The 15,108-nt window shown below is 41.8% G+C and overlaps 5 protein-coding genes across 7 annotated transcripts; 3 read left to right on the plus strand and 2 right to left on the minus strand.

The window, feature by feature from the left end:
* Positions 1–903: 903 nt before the first annotated feature.
* On the plus strand, positions 904–1,325 carry LOC122618136. Its single transcript, XM_043794286.1, has 2 exons — positions 904–969; positions 1,028–1,325. The coding sequence occupies exons 1-2, from the start codon at positions 937–939 to the stop codon at positions 1,295–1,297; spliced, it is 303 nt and encodes a 100-aa protein (XP_043650221.1). The 5' UTR covers positions 904–936; the 3' UTR covers positions 1,298–1,325.
* A 5,910-nt stretch (positions 1,326–7,235) lies between these two features.
* LOC122617445 (39S ribosomal protein L21, mitochondrial) lies at positions 7,236–8,073 on the minus strand. Its single transcript, XM_043793303.1, has 2 exons — positions 7,908–8,073; positions 7,236–7,833 (listed from the first exon to the last, which is right to left on the minus strand). Exons 1-2 carry the CDS (start codon positions 7,975–7,977, stop codon positions 7,298–7,300), a joined length of 606 nt encoding a protein of 201 aa, XP_043649238.1. The 5' UTR covers positions 7,978–8,073; the 3' UTR covers positions 7,236–7,297.
* A 306-nt stretch (positions 8,074–8,379) lies between these two features.
* On the plus strand, positions 8,380–10,100 carry LOC122615767 (ruvB-like helicase 2). The gene has a single exon (XM_043790865.1). It carries the CDS (start codon positions 8,567–8,569, stop codon positions 10,010–10,012), a length of 1,446 nt encoding a protein of 481 aa, XP_043646800.1. The 5' UTR covers positions 8,380–8,566; the 3' UTR covers positions 10,013–10,100.
* A 243-nt stretch (positions 10,101–10,343) lies between these two features.
* On the minus strand, positions 10,344–13,676 carry LOC122615766 (lysophospholipid acyltransferase 5). 3 transcript variants are annotated; one of them, XM_043790863.1, is made up of 4 exons: positions 13,658–13,676; positions 13,109–13,224; positions 11,582–12,612; positions 10,344–11,399 (listed from the first exon to the last, which is right to left on the minus strand). In XM_043790863.1, exons 2-4 carry the CDS (start codon positions 13,215–13,217, stop codon positions 11,046–11,048), a joined length of 1,494 nt encoding a protein of 497 aa, XP_043646798.1. In that variant the 5' UTR covers positions 13,218–13,224; positions 13,658–13,676; the 3' UTR covers positions 10,344–11,045. The 3 variants fall into 3 exon arrangements, with proteins under 3 accessions (XP_043646798.1, XP_043646797.1, XP_043646799.1); XM_043790862.1 differs by lacking the exon at positions 13,658–13,676 and adding an exon at positions 13,545–13,657; XM_043790864.1 differs by lacking the exon at positions 13,658–13,676 and adding an exon at positions 13,522–13,540.
* Positions 13,677–14,124: 448 nt separating this feature from the next.
* Positions 14,125–14,929, plus strand: LOC122615769 (BET1 homolog). The gene is made up of 2 exons (XM_043790868.1): positions 14,125–14,320; positions 14,410–14,929. Exon 2 carries the CDS (start codon positions 14,447–14,449, stop codon positions 14,798–14,800), a length of 354 nt encoding a protein of 117 aa, XP_043646803.1. The 5' UTR covers positions 14,125–14,320; positions 14,410–14,446; the 3' UTR covers positions 14,801–14,929.
* Positions 14,930–15,108: the final 179 nt, after the last annotated feature.

Raw genomic sequence — 15,108 nt, forward strand, 5'->3', positions numbered from 1 at the left:
GACGGCTGACGGCTGACTGCTGATTCCAATTCCGATTCCGATTCTGGTCCTGATGCGTTGTTGATGATAAATGGATGTCTGAAGTGCAATTTGCATGCGAGCTGAACAAAAACGGGGTTGGGGTTGTGGAGTGTGGGGACGAAAAGAGAGGAGGAAATCAGCGGCGGCCATTGAAGCCATTGAGATGTGGACACAAAACAGCCGGACGGAGGGACTTCCGGACGTGATGGCAACCTGTCCGCTGATGAGCATCATTATGCCAAAGGACAAGCAGCTTGTCCTGCGGATCAGGCTCCCAAGAGTTGACAATTATGACAGACGCAGGCTTCAGCATCCGCTGATGCTGCTGCTGGAATTAACGCCATTTTAATTGAATTTTAATATTTCACACACGACTCAACAGCCGGAAGTGGAAGTTCGCAGAGTAGGGCTTTCGAAATACGCCCAGAAACCGCAAGTAAAACGTGAAGAGTAGGCGGAATGGTTTGTGGCCAACGACTGGCGACTGTCGACTGGCGCTGACTGACCAATGAAATAGCCATTATGGAAATCTGTTGCCAAGTTTGGTCACATAATGGGCAATGGCGCATTAAAGGCCTTTGGCTGAACAACTGCAAAATTAAATGCTTTGTGCTGACTTATTCACCCACGTGCTTTTAAAAATATACTAATCTAGCAACTATGGGTTGTTTGATAATAATATTTTTTAACTCCTTAATTTAACTTATTCTAATTATTAAAAAAAAACGTTAACGCTGAAGTCAAGAAGCCCCTTAACTAAATGGAAAATTTAAAAGAAATCGATCTCAACTCCGATGGCAATCGATAACTTAAAATTACAACCCTGGCAAAAGTGTTACAAAATCTTGAAAAGCGTGGGTTCTGTTTAATGCTTGGCTTTTCTTCATAGTATATTTATGTTTATTGGAAAGCAAAATGTCAGCTCGAATTAAGTACACAAAGCAGATGGCAAGTAAACTTCGCATTGTATGGACTTTTGTTTACTATTATTAAACATTTGATGCAGATTGCAGTGCGTAAAAAACGAATAATTCAGGCCAAACTTCGGAAGAAACCACTCACTTCGTTTGATCACAGGCTTATTGAATTGGAGCGGCGTATAAATAGACTAACCAGAGAGGTCCGAGAATACAAAAATCGATTCAGTGAGGTCTCAATGCAGACCGACATTCAAATTCCATTTAAGACGGACCTCGAATTTTTCAAAAAAGTGGAATTCCTCGCTGTGCAGATGCTGGTGGAACGCCAAGAACCGATTTTGGTTGTAGACTCTTGATTTCCCTAAAGAAAACGAGAATCATAGCTTAGGCCTACTCTTAAAACAATAACATAGACTCACAAATTAAATACTTTAAAATAAGAAGTCTCTAAGTTACTTTCAATGTTATTGAATTCCTAATTATTCTGAAAAGTAAAGGAAAAATACAGAAGAATTTACATGTACATGCCGTATAATGTATAATGCCGTATTTAAGTTGCTTTAATTGATATATTAATCCATAAAACTTTACTATTTAAGTACACGCTGTAAATCAATGTTTAAGGAACCTACGAAAACGTATGTGCTCAGGTTTTCATTTGCTATTGTACAATTCGAAAGTTTAACCTCAAATCGGCGTATATAGCCAGCAGGATGTGCCTGAAAACCTGATCAAATATTTTGTCACGACCAACAATTTCCTGAAGGGACACCGATGGGATGTGCCAGTGTCCAAATATTAAATGCCATTGTGACAAACGCCGCCAACTGGCTATGAAACAGCCAACTATTGACGATGATGAGGACATGGTGGCCCAGGCCACCGGCAACTGGGATTCGAATAGTCGCCGCTTGCAATCAGTGCAGGGGTGTGACAAACGCAGTTGGCAATTTCTTCGTGTAACATGCAAATTTCAACGATTTTCAATCACAACTTGGCACTCACTGCAGTTCCCTCTGCTTCATTTGGGCAGTGCTGGCGGCTTAGATAGATTTAAGTCTGCGAAATACCATCGATTAAAATATACTAATGCAAAAACACCACCATCTAATTAGTGCCAAAAAAAAGTGTAAAACTGTATATATTTGCATAAAAATGTCCAGGTAAATAAATTATTGTTCCATAATGTAACCAGAAAACTGCTTAAGGAAATATATATGTTGTATATACATATGTACGAATGTAAATGAAAATGGTGCCAAACTTAATTTATAAATTTGCCTTGATATTGTAGAACATTTCACAGAATTCCAGATGCAGACAGCTTTGTAAACATTCCAGTTTTGTATTCCGACAATCACTGGCTTCGAAAAGCCTCTTGCTCGACATTTTTGGATCCCTCTAAAAGTCACGCAACACTGACCTCTGCTTTGCCTCGCGCGGACACACAGTGCGTATGAGCAATGGAAAAGTAATTAAATTTAACAGGCAAAAGCGAGAACTGCACAGAGACCTGCCTCCTGTGCTCCATTCTCTGTCGATTTCCCGGCTAGTTAGACTAACAAAAATAAGAGGAGAAATATTGGGAAAACCGTCATTATTAACGCATTGAGCGCGGCGCTGACAGCTGTTGCACCCCTTGAAAAAGGATGGAAAGGATGAAATAGGGGCGGTAGGTGCCATGTGCCATGTTGACACTTTGCCGAGACCAAATGACATTTATTGAAATTTCATCATTAAGCGCCGCAGTGCAGAAGCCATCCCCGAACTGTTTGGAAACTTTGCTGCTCATCGAACTTATTTAAATTCGAATTGCGACACGTGCTGGGAGCTCGAGTGGATTGTCATATCACCATCAGGTTATCAAAGAGGCGGAACACGGAAAAACACGAAAAGAAAGCCGTGACAACCCTTTCCTCTGAAAATCTCTTTTTTTGGCATCGCAAACAACAATTCAGTGAGCTGAAAAATATCCCCAAGGAGCAGATCCAACATTTTCCACATTTTTGCATATTTTTCAAGAAAAACTTTTCAAGTTATGCGTTAGGTGACAGAAATCATCATCATCCCCTTATCCAAGAATGATATGTGAGTTTATAATTTGAATGTAATATGCTTTAGGCAAATTGACGGAGACGAGGGTTGGGTTCTGGATCGATATAATGCGAAAATAATATTTCGATTGTGGAAGCTAAAGTTCAGGAAAACGAATTGATGGATACGAAAGGCGTGGTGGAAATAAATGGGATGTTCCATCCAGAAACCCAACACTTAACATGAAGAGCTAGCACTTGATGTGTTCACTGAGCTCTTTACAAATTCTGTTATAATAGCGGATTAAAAGAAAGAAATATATTTTTTTCGGCTTACCGCATAAATTCCATTTACTTAAATAAAATGTAAATGTTCAAATATTTTAAAACTTTAGCTTATACATATAACACATATATAAAAAATGGGATTCAAACTATTAAAAATTGAATACGAGTATGTACATATCATATATACATAATCAACCTACTGACGAGTGCATTTACATTCTAACACATTTTTAATGTGCGTTTAAATAATGTTTAAAATAAATGCATTTAATCTATGAAAAGACGCTTAATAAATGTGCCAATTATACGATTTTCGTAACCAGTATCAACATTTCAGCACTTCAAATAAAAAGAAGAACCAATATGGCGAACTGAGGTGATTGCAAAACGCCAAAAAAGTGGGATTACAATCAATTGCCCGCCGCCCTGACTTCGCCACTTAACCGCCGATCCGCACCCCGGAATCCCGCCCGTAAACCCCCTGGACCACATCAAAAGCCACCCCCGGATTCGCTTGGATTCCCTTGGAATGCTGTGCTATATGCCATATCCTCGTTCTTGGGATTTGACCAGCCTGGGGGCTTGTCGGCCGGTGTCTAATCAAAAATGCAATGTTTGGCTTGGTTAAGCGGAAATCGGTAGATTGCGTTCGCACAGTTTTCGCTTGTTGATATTAACACATTGCTCCCACTCTGTTTCCTATGCCATCAACACCCCCATAGGCGGAGGTGGGTTAATGAAACGTCACAGATGATGACGACGTTGGCATAAGATTTCAATGATATGTCAAAACTGAGTGATGCTGATGATGGATGGGTGGTCATAATACAGTATCCTTCGTCCTTGCTGCACGTGGAGAAAATATTCCACACTTGGTCAAGTTGGCTAACGACTTGCCTTTCATTAAATAAAGTTATTTTATACTTAACAATAATTTGATTAATATTAAAGTCAATTGAAATTGCTGTACCTTTTGAATATTTTTTAACCATATGAGTATTTTAGTCAATTGTCTAGATACATATATTGATAAAGCTTACTAGAAACTATACTATAATTTAAAGAAATAAAAAAACGATACTAATTCTTATATATATTCTATAAAAGCAAGGCTTCTTTTAAAATGCGACTCTGCATACTTTTTCTTTCAGTGCCTGCGTCCACATTCCCCTTTCTTTTGCCTTCTTCCTTCTGCGGCCCATACATCACACGCTTCCACGCATAAATTTGGAAAATTTGGGCCAACTTGAGCAGCATTTACATGGGATTTTCACGGCGGGGAGAACGGAGTAAGGGTTGCCAGAAAGTGGTGGCTTAGATGGACGTGCGACTGTGGGCGGTGGGTGGTGGGTAGTGGGTGGAAACGGGAAGGGAAAGGGGGCCAAGGGCATGGGGCGCCATAAGAAGACAAACAAACCCAGCATCCGCTTGGTGGCAATCTCCGTTTTGTCACTTAACGCACATCAAATGCAATTTTCCTGGGCAAATAACATAATCATCAGAAAAAGTAGGAGGGCGTGGTGCCCGAAACTTGGCCAAGCAACCAATGTAGGCAGTAAGGTGAAATTTTATCACACCAAAATGCTTTCAATTTGTGTTTCTATTTTCCGCCAACTCTTTTTATTTTGCGCCTCCCATATTGAAATTTGATTTGTCGCCGGCAAAGTGCAGCTGGAATACACATTCTTGTGATGGATATTTGAGCAAAACTTGCCCGAAGTGTCGACAATTGAATTTGTGCTGCTTGTGCAATTTGCGAAATTTGATGTGGCACCATTAGAAGCATCTACGTCGGTTCCTACGGGGGAAGGGGTCCCCGGATGCGAGACCATAATTTTTAATGGCGTTTTTATATGGAGCGAAAGTGATTTTATTTAGAAGGTGTCACCACGGATGCCGCCAGGAGCGATGAGGCGAAGACAACTCTCCGAATTTATGGCCAAACAGCTAGGTGTGACGGGGGAAAACTCGAACCAGAAACAAGTTACTCTAACTTAAATTATTTTCATAAAACACAATTTAAGGAATGAGACAGTTCAACAAAAAGTAACAATTATTTTTATAAAAAAATCACCTATTTTCAACAATTTATTTCTATACTGATGTTTAAAATGTCATGCCAGACTTAAAAAGTTTAAATGTAAAAGAAGTGTACCCTTTATTTTTTTGGTTTGTAAAACAATTAAATAACTTTAGATTTTGTAATGTTTGTAGTTCTTGACATGCTCTTGTTATGGCAAATTTTGGTTTAGAATCTCTTTGTTTGACGTACGACATAGTAATCGTTTTTAAAAAATACCTGTGCTTGAAAAGCCACACGAATGTCTAAAAAGACATATATAAAATAGTTTTACAGCGATAAATTTAACTCGCAGGCCCAATCAAAATGGAATTCTTTGACTTCGCGTGCTCTTTCTATTTTCATTTCCCCCTGGCAAAACTGAAACCGGAAAGGCCAAACTCGAAAATGGGGCCAGGGAAAAGCAAAAGCAAAAGCCAAGCATTACCAGGCAAAGGCTAAAAAGTAAACGCCTTTGGTTAGTGAAAAGTGAAAGAGCAGCGTAAACAAATACGAGAGTCGCCGACTCGGGAGCAACTTACATCTGCTGATAAAGAAAACAGCAGGCATCCTATGTGAGCCATGTAGTTTATAAATCGTCGTTGGCTGGTTGGGCTGGATGGGCGGTTTCGACCTGGCTGGGTGGGTGCTTGGTGCTTGGTGCAGCGACGTCTTTTAATGAAAGATGGCAACAACATGATGGGCGATAAAAGGTTGTCATTAAAATTGCAGAGGTTCTACTGGTTGCTTCATTAGGGAAGGCGCCTCTCCTTTGTCGTGGGGCAAAAAGTCGGGAGCTGGGTGGTTCGTATTCCAAACTAGGTTGCCGTTTTGGGTAAATACTGTCGGGCAGAGTCATTGAATCAAGATGAAAGTGGAATTTCTAATGGAAAACGAAAAAAAAGCGGCAGAAGGGCAAAATATCAGAAGCTAAAAAATAGGAATGAAAATTGTAAAAGCATATTCTTGGTTTTCAAAATTGCTAGAGGACTTGCTAAACAGACACCGAAAATTTAGAAAGTTGCATGCGCCTATTTACCCCAACAATCTTACTAACTTTTCCAAATTTTAACAAGGGAGAACGCTATAGTCGAGTTCCCCGACTATCTGATACCCGTTACTCAGCTAGTGAAAGAGCGAAGAGAAATTACAACACTGACTGTTTTTGGCGGTTTGTGGGCGTTAGAGTGGGCGTGGCCAAATGTTTTTTGGCAAATCGATAGACATTTACAAGTCTAATACAAAAATTAAAAAATATCAAAACATTTTTCAAAAGTGTAGGCGTGGCAGTTTTGGGCGGTTTGTGGGCGTAAGAGTGGGCGTGGCAACATGAATTGACAAACTTGCGCTGCGTCTATGTCCCTGGATGTATGCTTAATCTCAACTTTCTAGCTTATGTAGTTCCTGAGATCTCGACGTTCATACGGACAGACGGACGGACAGACGGACATGGCCAGATCGACTCGGCTACTGATCCTAATCAAGAATATATATACTTTATATGGTCGGAAACGCTTCCTTCTGCCTGTTACATACTTTTCAACGAATCTAGTATACCCTTTTACTTTACGAGTAACGGGTATAATAAATTTTACTTTTTAAACTGATATCATTAACTGCAGTTGGGACAAAACTTAAGCAATGTACATACATATGATTTTTGTCAATACGATAAAATAAGAACTATAGAACAATTGATTAACTTTTCTTTCTTTTTTCTAAATTAACTGTATTAAGACCTACGGATATCGAATTTGTATGCCATTTATCGTAAGTGACTTAAAGTGAAATCAAATACAAGACAGCTTTATATAACTTGAACAATTTTTAACAGTTTTAGCAGGAAAATTTAATATCTAAAAAGGCATTTGAAAAAGATATCCTGTAGATATGAGAAAAGAGAATCCTTTGTTATGTGTTTTCTTAATTACTTCCCAACAACTGGGTTTATTTTTCTTGATCAACAGCATTTTAAACTAAAACAAGCGCCTCGAGGAAGGTTCCTCCTCGCCATTCCCGTCCACTGGACGAGCCAATTCGATGGAATTGATCCTGACCATGGTGTGCGGGGATCGTTGGAAGTTGATGCGCATGTACTGCTTCCTGCGCTTCTTCCTGAAGTGGGTCTTCGTGTGGCTGAGCGTCTTCTCCACCACGGTGGCCTTCACCGAGATGAGTCCGGGCTCCAGGATGGGCCTTCCCACGAGCGTGAAGTCGCGGGCCCCGGCCAAGAGCACCTTATCGAGGCTGATTTCGTCGCCTATCGTTGGTGGCCAGTATCCCTCCACCAGAATGATATCTCCTGGAGTTACTTTAAATTGCTTGCCGCACAGGTGAACAACAGCGAAGAGTCGTCCCTGCTCGGACTTTTGCACCTGCCGGTTGATGCGCTCGCAGATACTCAGGCACTCCTTCTGCTGATCCTTGGCTATGGCCGATATATTCACCGATTCCGTCGCCGGCTTGTTTTGCTGCCCAATTACCGGCGATATGCTCAGGGGACGCATGGCACCTACAAAAAGATGGTGTTTCATTGAGCCCTGGTTATGTCACATTGTTTACATCGGTGCTGTTGAATTCACTCACCTGTCGTTAATAAGCTGCGAGTGGGCACTTGGCGCAGCATCTGGCGCACACCTTGTGCTAGGAAGGACATCGTTGGGCAGCGGTTTTAACTCAAAAAATACATAAATAAATCGGATTGGATAAATGTCGGCGGATCGAGATAAAGTGAAATACACTAACGCTTTGTCGAACAGCTGTGTTAGCATATGCACGTTAACATCACTGCTATTTACAGCCATAGCTAGTTAATGCGATTAAAGCTGGAAAAGAAGGCAGTTACATAAAAAACAATAAATAACAGCACATTGGGGGATAATTTTTGTGCAAAATGGAATTTATTCTTAGTTTCCCTTATTTGATATAAAAATTTTTTTAATAATCAAATACATTTTATCATAGTTAGCAGCTTGTATTCTTGGATAAAAATAACATTTCTAGCTGCCCCAAGCGAACGTTCGCACATGCTGCCATCACTGACAGCATGTGCTGCTCATGCCAGTGCTGTGTAATTCCCGAACTTTCAACACTCCTCCAAGCAGGCCGGCAATTTATATACGAATTTTGTGCTTAGCAACTTGTTTAAGCCCAGTAAACAACTAGTGAGCCGCTAAAAAGATCGGAAAAGAGTACAACTCCCAACTCCCGACCAGTGATACAGTAGACAGAAACAAAAGCGCAAAATGGCCGAGACCGAGAAAATCGAGGTTCGCGACGTGACTCGCATCGAGCGCATTGGCGCCCATTCGCACATCCGCGGATTGGGATTGGACGATGTGCTGGAGGCTCGCCTGGTATCCCAGGGAATGGTGGGCCAGAAGGACGCCCGGCGTGCGGCCGGCGTTGTGGTGCAGATGGTTCGCGAGGGCAAGATTGCCGGAAGATGTATCCTTTTGGCCGGGGAGCCCAGTACCGGCAAAACGGCCATTGCCGTGGGAATGGCGCAGGCTCTGGGCACTGAAACCCCATTCACTAGCATGTCAGGATCCGAGATATACTCGTTGGAGATGAGCAAGACCGAGGCTCTGTCACAGGCACTGCGCAAAAGCATTGGCGTTCGCATCAAGGAGGAAACCGAGATTATTGAGGGAGAAGTTGTGGAGATCCAGATTGAACGCCCCGCCACGGGAACCGGGCAGAAGGTGGGCAAGGTCACCCTGAAGACCACCGAAATGGAGACCAACTACGATCTGGGCAACAAGATCATCGAGTGCTTCATGAAAGAAAAGATCCAGGCTGGCGATGTGATCACCATCGACAAGGCCTCCGGGAAAGTCAACAAGCTGGGCCGCAGCTTTACCAGAGCCAGAGACTACGACGCCACTGGCGCCCAGACCAGATTCGTCCAATGCCCCGAGGGGGAGCTTCAGAAACGCAAGGAGGTAGTGCACACAGTGACCCTTCACGAGATCGATGTAATCAATAGTCGCACCCACGGATTCCTGGCCCTGTTCTCCGGCGATACTGGCGAGATCAAGCAGGAGGTGCGCGATCAGATCAACAACAAGGTTCTAGAGTGGCGCGAGGAGGGCAAGGCTGAGATAAACCCCGGAGTACTCTTCATAGACGAGGTGCACATGCTGGACATTGAGTGCTTCTCCTTCCTGAATCGCGCTCTGGAGTCGGACATGGCTCCGGTGGTAGTGATGGCCACCAACCGCGGCATCACTCGCATTAGGGGCACCAACTACCGCAGTCCCCACGGCATTCCCATTGATCTGCTCGATCGCATGATCATCATACGCACTGTGCCGTATTCCGAGAAGGAGGTTAAGGAGATCCTAAAGATTCGCTGCGAGGAAGAGGACTGCATCATGCATCCGGACGCCCTGATTATTCTCACACGCATCGCCACAGATACCAGTTTGCGCTACGCCATCCAACTGATCACCACAGCCAATTTGGTCTGTCGTCGCCGCAAGGCCACCGAAGTCAATACCGAGGATGTGAAGAAGGTCTACTCGCTCTTCCTGGACGAGAATCGTTCGAGCAAGATCCTGAAGGAGTACCAGGACGACTACATGTTCAGCGAGATCTCTGAGGAGGTGGAAAGGGACCCAGCCGCTGGTGGCGGAGCAAAGCGTCGCGTGGAGGGCGGAGGAGGAGATGCCCAGCCCATGGAGCACTAGAGTCCGAGTAACCATCCCAGCAACCTCCCAGTACATTCTCATGACTATTTTATGATCAATAAATAAGTTTCCTTGTATCTACGATTAATTCAAATGCCTTTGATTGTGGGTTTATCACGATTGTAATTAATAAACCATTAGCAGCATTTCGGGTCTTAGTTTAATTTCGGAATGTGGGGTCAGTATTGTCTAAAAATATCACCACTCTGTCTACATTGGAGAATTATATGTTAGAATAGTACGAATTTGAATCGGGTTTGTTCGTCAATAAAACAAAAAATTTAGTTACGATTAGTAGCATGCAAAATTGTGAAAATAACTCACCAAAACGTATAATTGCACTAAATGCGCATGCGATTTTATTCAAGTTTAAGCAATTCTCATTAGTCAATATTTTGAGACTTCTTAGGTAATAACTAGAAAAGGTCATATGCAAGTACCCAAAAAAGTGCGCACTTTTTACTTAAAAATAATTTCATTGCATTTATTTCGCATCTCAATTTACTGACAATAAAACTTAGCGTGAGCATATCAAAATATATCTTTGCATCATCTTTACATTGGTATAAAACTGTCTTTATGGCTTAGATAGTCTCCTTGAGCGCTGCTCCCCTTTCAATAAATGAAATTGTTTGATTTTCAAAGACCCTGGTATATCGTAGTCTTGTGTGATCTGTCTAGTTCCTAGTTGAACTTAACCGGTTTAAACACTTATTCAATTTACAATTCCATTATTATATATATATAGAATGTGTTTTTGGGCAAGATAAAACAATATCTTATCGCCAAAATACACACTGCATACTTGGGGATGACTCCTCCTTGACTAGGCAGACAATATATATATATGTTAAAATTGTGTTTCAATAGCTAGTTAACAAATCTCTAATTACAGTTTCTCGTTATTTGGTAAATCATCTTATTTGGTTAGTAAGAACAATTCGATTATGTGTTTAAAACCAATTCCAAACAATTGTCAAGGCAAAACTAAAATTTTGAGAACTGCCAGTTACTTCCTTCTATCTATCCAATCCTACTCAGACTTCTTATCTTCAGGTTTCTTTTCCTCTATGAGTTTGTCCGTGCTTTTATCCTCTAACTTCTGATCCTCTCCAGCTTCTTTTCGGGAACTGCTCCGGAAAAAGTGATTATAGGTGTGATAGAAGGCAGCCCAGAGTATTAAAACAGTGAATCCATAGTAGCTAACTGCTCCGTAAACCACGATCCACCGCTCGTATTTCAGAAACACAAATGCGGTGAGACACCAGCCCATGTAAACAATGTTGTACGATTTGAGAGTGAAGAAATATAACAGCTTGTAGATGTCCGAGTGGTTCAGAATATGGCCCCACTGGGGCAACACCACTTTGGTGTAGAAACGGGTTATCTAGAAAATGGGGGAATGAACAGATTAATTTCTGATTGTAAGTATTGATTAACATAAACTTTGCTTGGTTTTTTAATAACCTGTTGTATAGTTTTTACCGATTTGCACACAAACTTAATTACTTTATAAAGACATCAAATAAGTACCCAAGTTGCTTTGAATACCCAAAATATAGAACTCACTTGTTTTTCGGTGCTCACAACCATGTATTCCATGAGGAATGTCATGTAGTAACCGCTGTGGTATCCGTGCCAGACCGCCAAGAAACCCAATGCCGCGCCGTAGCTGATCGTGCGATTGTTGAGGAACTTCAGTCGCTTGTAGATATACTGTCCAACCCATTGATTCGTGTTTACATTAAAACTTTGAACGTAGTGCTCCATTGTGTTTCCGGTCTCCAGCAGCTTAAGCTTCACATTGCTGCAGCCCGACCAATCTGGTTGTCCGTTCTTGTCCTCTCCCTTGTAGGTTAGACCAATGCAAATGAGAGCTCCTTCGGTGAGCAGCCAGCATGATATGTACTTGTACAGACTGAATTTGGCCCAGAAGCCGAGGAAATAAATTCTCTTGACGAACGAAACTTGCGCAAACTCCGGAGTGAGGAAGTATGAATCGGGAAGATATCTCAATCCCACTTGGCACACAATCAGGTAGAATGCACCAGCTCCAAATCGACGAATGCCAGCCTCCACGTTTCCTTCGTGCTGACGGAATTGGCCATCGACAAAGGCCTTATACCGGCTAAATGGGAACTGCGGTCCAACCAAAAATCCACTGGGGAAATAGGAAAAGGCCAGGAGCTCCAGCAGAGAAGGCGGTTCCTTCAGAGCGGTCTCCTTTTGGTCCTTAGACAATTCCGACTCCTCTTTCAGTCCGTCGGTTATGTCAAAGCCATAGCCAATCATCCGCAGAACCAAAATGCAGTGAGGCATCGTCCACAGAATATCGTATTCATTGCTGGAAGTGTAGAAATATCCCAGCAGCAGGTAGCTCATATGGAATACGAAGTTAATGGCCAGAAATATTTGCGTTTTCTTTCGCACGAGAAGTACCAGGAAATAGGTGGTCAGGATGGCTATGAGTGAGTGATATGTGTCTCGACCATAGTTGAAGTAACATAATCCAGCGCCGCATCCAGCGAAGAACATGTGATGCACTGTTTTGTTGGCAATTATGGCAATAAACTTTTGATAAAATGCTGCAACCGGATAACCTGAAAGGGAGAATGCACATTGGTTAGTTTGATTTATTCAGCGATAAAAAGTTTAGTTCATTTGTAAGCTCCTAGGCTTCTTTTAGCTTTACTGTTATCAAAACCCTATCTATTTGGTGTGAGTCACGTTATTGCGGAATTTTAGGTGTCAGATTAACATTTGGAAGAGCTTATAACTTAGATTAGAAACTAATTTGGATTAGAAAATGTAACAAGATAAAGGTAATTTGGAAATCCATTTTCAAATCATACATGCTTTATATGCATTCACAACGAAATGGGAAGAATATAAAAGCACCCTCTTTAATGTGGGTACATCATTTATAAACACCTGTGCATACATATAACCTAGGTATACGTGCGGTACATTTGCGTGATGTGCTTATATGTATGTATATCCATAGATATGAGATAGAAAATATCTCAGTTTAATCGCTTTACTTTGAGACTGTTTATCTAGTGCCCTACTCAAAAGCACAGGTGCTTGCCATCTTACCGGCCAAAATGGTGAGGAGCAACCGGAGGGCCTCCACGGGCACCCCCACTCCCGAGGCGATCCCGTCCATCAGGCCATTGTGGGGCAAGACCTCCGCGAATTCCGCCATGCTAAATCTGGAATGGAGAAGGGTTGCAGTGCTATCAGTAACTCTGCTCGCGTGATTCGATTCGCTGGGTTATTGCGCTCCAGTCCTTATCACGCCGTAATTGTTGCTGTTGTTATTGTCGCATATTACGCAAACTGATTGTTTTGTGATCATCAAAAGCGTGCGGGGTAGCGGGGGAGGCTGATTAAGAAAAGAGGAAGAGTAGCCGAAAGAGTAACAACAACAACAATAACAACAACAAACGAGAACACTTGGTCAGGGTCAATGAAAATTTAAATGCAAAGGTCGCATTATCTCGGCGAACCACTGAATTCGATGATGACGCACTTGCCACCGCGCGGACTTGAATATTTTATGCTTATTGATTTCACGGCCAGCTGATGAAAGCGAATGGGAGCAACAAAATCAAGAGCGGCATGCCAAATCGTGGCCAAAATTACCTAAAGTTACTAACACTGGAGCAGTGTGCCCGTAGGCGGGATTATAGAAATTACCCGGCTCTAACAGTAATAGACAAACGCATAAGCCCACTGTTCTTAACATTTAAAGCAAAGTATTAAAGCACCACATTTAAATTAAAATGCTTCGTCATCACCTATTTCACTGAAAACGTTTAAGAGTAATATTTAATTAAAATTATATTTGCATATTACAAGTAATTATTAAAAGCAGTACGTTTTGCTCTGTTATGAAATAATTCTTACACAAATCTAAATTTGTACCACACTTTTCTGAATTCTTAAAATAATTCAAAATATAATAGCACAAATCAGTGTAACAGGACCTCTTATATTAAACAAGTCAGTTCTCTAAACATCTTGTTATGGAAACAGCTTACGATATTGAAAGCGTATTGGGAAGCAAAGGGTTAAATTAATATCGGAATAATATTAATATTGCGGAATTATTTCGCTACTGTCCTCTGGTCACACTGCTCGGCAACCAGCAATTCAATTGCATGAGAATTTAAAAAGTTTCGTTTATTAGTAGAAGCATTAGTCAACCGACTTTGAAAATTACGACACGGGATCAAGGGTCAATGCGCAGTCAGCCACAGAGGTTGACCCAAGAAGCGAATAACCCAACCGCTGTTCTGCCGCTGGGTGAGCTTACAGTTTACGTTTACGTGTCACTTGATCGAGACAGATTTGCGAACATTGAACTAATTTTATTATTTTCACCTGATCCGCAGCAATCCGGATGCCAAACTGGCACACTCGGGGAGCAGTATGCGCCGCAACAACTACCCCTACCAGCCCCTGAACCAGCAGCCATCAGGACCCCATCCCGCAAGCCATGACGCCTTGGAGGCGGAAAACGAGCAGGCGGCGGAGGAGCTGAAGCAAAAGATCGGAGCCCTGAAGTCCCTCACCATCGATATAGGCAACGAGGTGCGCTACCAGGACAAACTGCTACGCGGTATTGACGACGACATGGACCGGACGAGTGGATTTCTGGGCAACACGATGACGCGGGTGGTGCGATTGGCCAAACAGGGCGGTGGTGCTCGCCAGATGTGCTACATGTTTCTCTTTGTCCTCGTCGTTTTCTTCATCCTCTGGATGACCCTAAAGTTCAAGTAGTTGTTGGTAATTTTATAAAATATATACCTACAGATTTGTATTGTTAAGTGTAGACACAGTGGAATTTAGCTCGGAATGCGGTTCACTTTTGGACCTGACATAAAATTAAATATATTTTTTAAAATCTTATTTTTAAGTATAAACCCATTTAAGACGGATCCGTAAGAACAGAAAGAACTAAATCAGCAATGAGTATTTAATCAAGATTTATTCAAACGTTACTTTTCCAATTACCTAAAAAATGTGTGATTACATTTTACCTGATTATAATGTGATTTTCATAAAATGCAAATTATAATTAGGATAAA

The sequence above is a fragment of the Drosophila teissieri genome, chromosome 3L (genome assembly GCF_016746235.2).
Source record: "Drosophila teissieri strain GT53w chromosome 3L, Prin_Dtei_1.1, whole genome shotgun sequence".
Classification (NCBI taxonomy): Eukaryota; Metazoa; Arthropoda; class Insecta; order Diptera; family Drosophilidae; genus Drosophila; species Drosophila teissieri.

What these genes read in the sequence shown, in the direction of transcription:
- LOC122618136 (XM_043794286.1), top strand. Translation starts at nt 937, where the DNA reads ATGTCAGCTCGAATTAAGTACACAAAGCAGATG. An exon ending in TTAAGTACACAAAGCAGATG is followed by an intron (nt 970 to 1,027) that starts GCAAGTAAACTT and finishes CATTTGATGCAG; the next exon opens with ATTGCAGTGCGTAAAAAACG.
- LOC122617445 (XM_043793303.1), bottom strand. Translation starts at nt 7,977, where the DNA reads ATGTCCTTCCTAGCACAAGGTGTGCGCCAGATGCTGCGCCAAGTGCCC. An exon ending in TCGCAGCTTATTAACGACAG is followed by an intron (nt 7,834 to 7,907) that starts GTGAGTGAATTC and finishes ATCTTTTTGTAG; the next exon opens with GTGCCATGCGTCCCCTGAGC.
- LOC122615767 (XM_043790865.1), top strand. Translation starts at nt 8,567, where the DNA reads ATGGCCGAGACCGAGAAAATCGAGGTTCGCGACGTGACTCGCATCGAG.
- LOC122615766 (XM_043790863.1), bottom strand. Translation starts at nt 13,217, where the DNA reads ATGGCGGAATTCGCGGAGGTCTTGCCCCACAATGGCCTGATGGACGGG. An exon ending in GCTCCTCACCATTTTGGCCG is followed by an intron (nt 12,613 to 13,108) that starts GTAAGATGGCAA and finishes TCTCCCTTTCAG; the next exon opens with GTTATCCGGTTGCAGCATTT. An exon ending in TTGTGAGCACCGAAAAACAA is followed by an intron (nt 11,400 to 11,581) that starts GTGAGTTCTATA and finishes CCCATTTTCTAG; the next exon opens with ATAACCCGTTTCTACACCAA.
- LOC122615769 (XM_043790868.1), top strand. Translation starts at nt 14,447, where the DNA reads ATGCGCCGCAACAACTACCCCTACCAGCCCCTGAACCAGCAGCCATCA.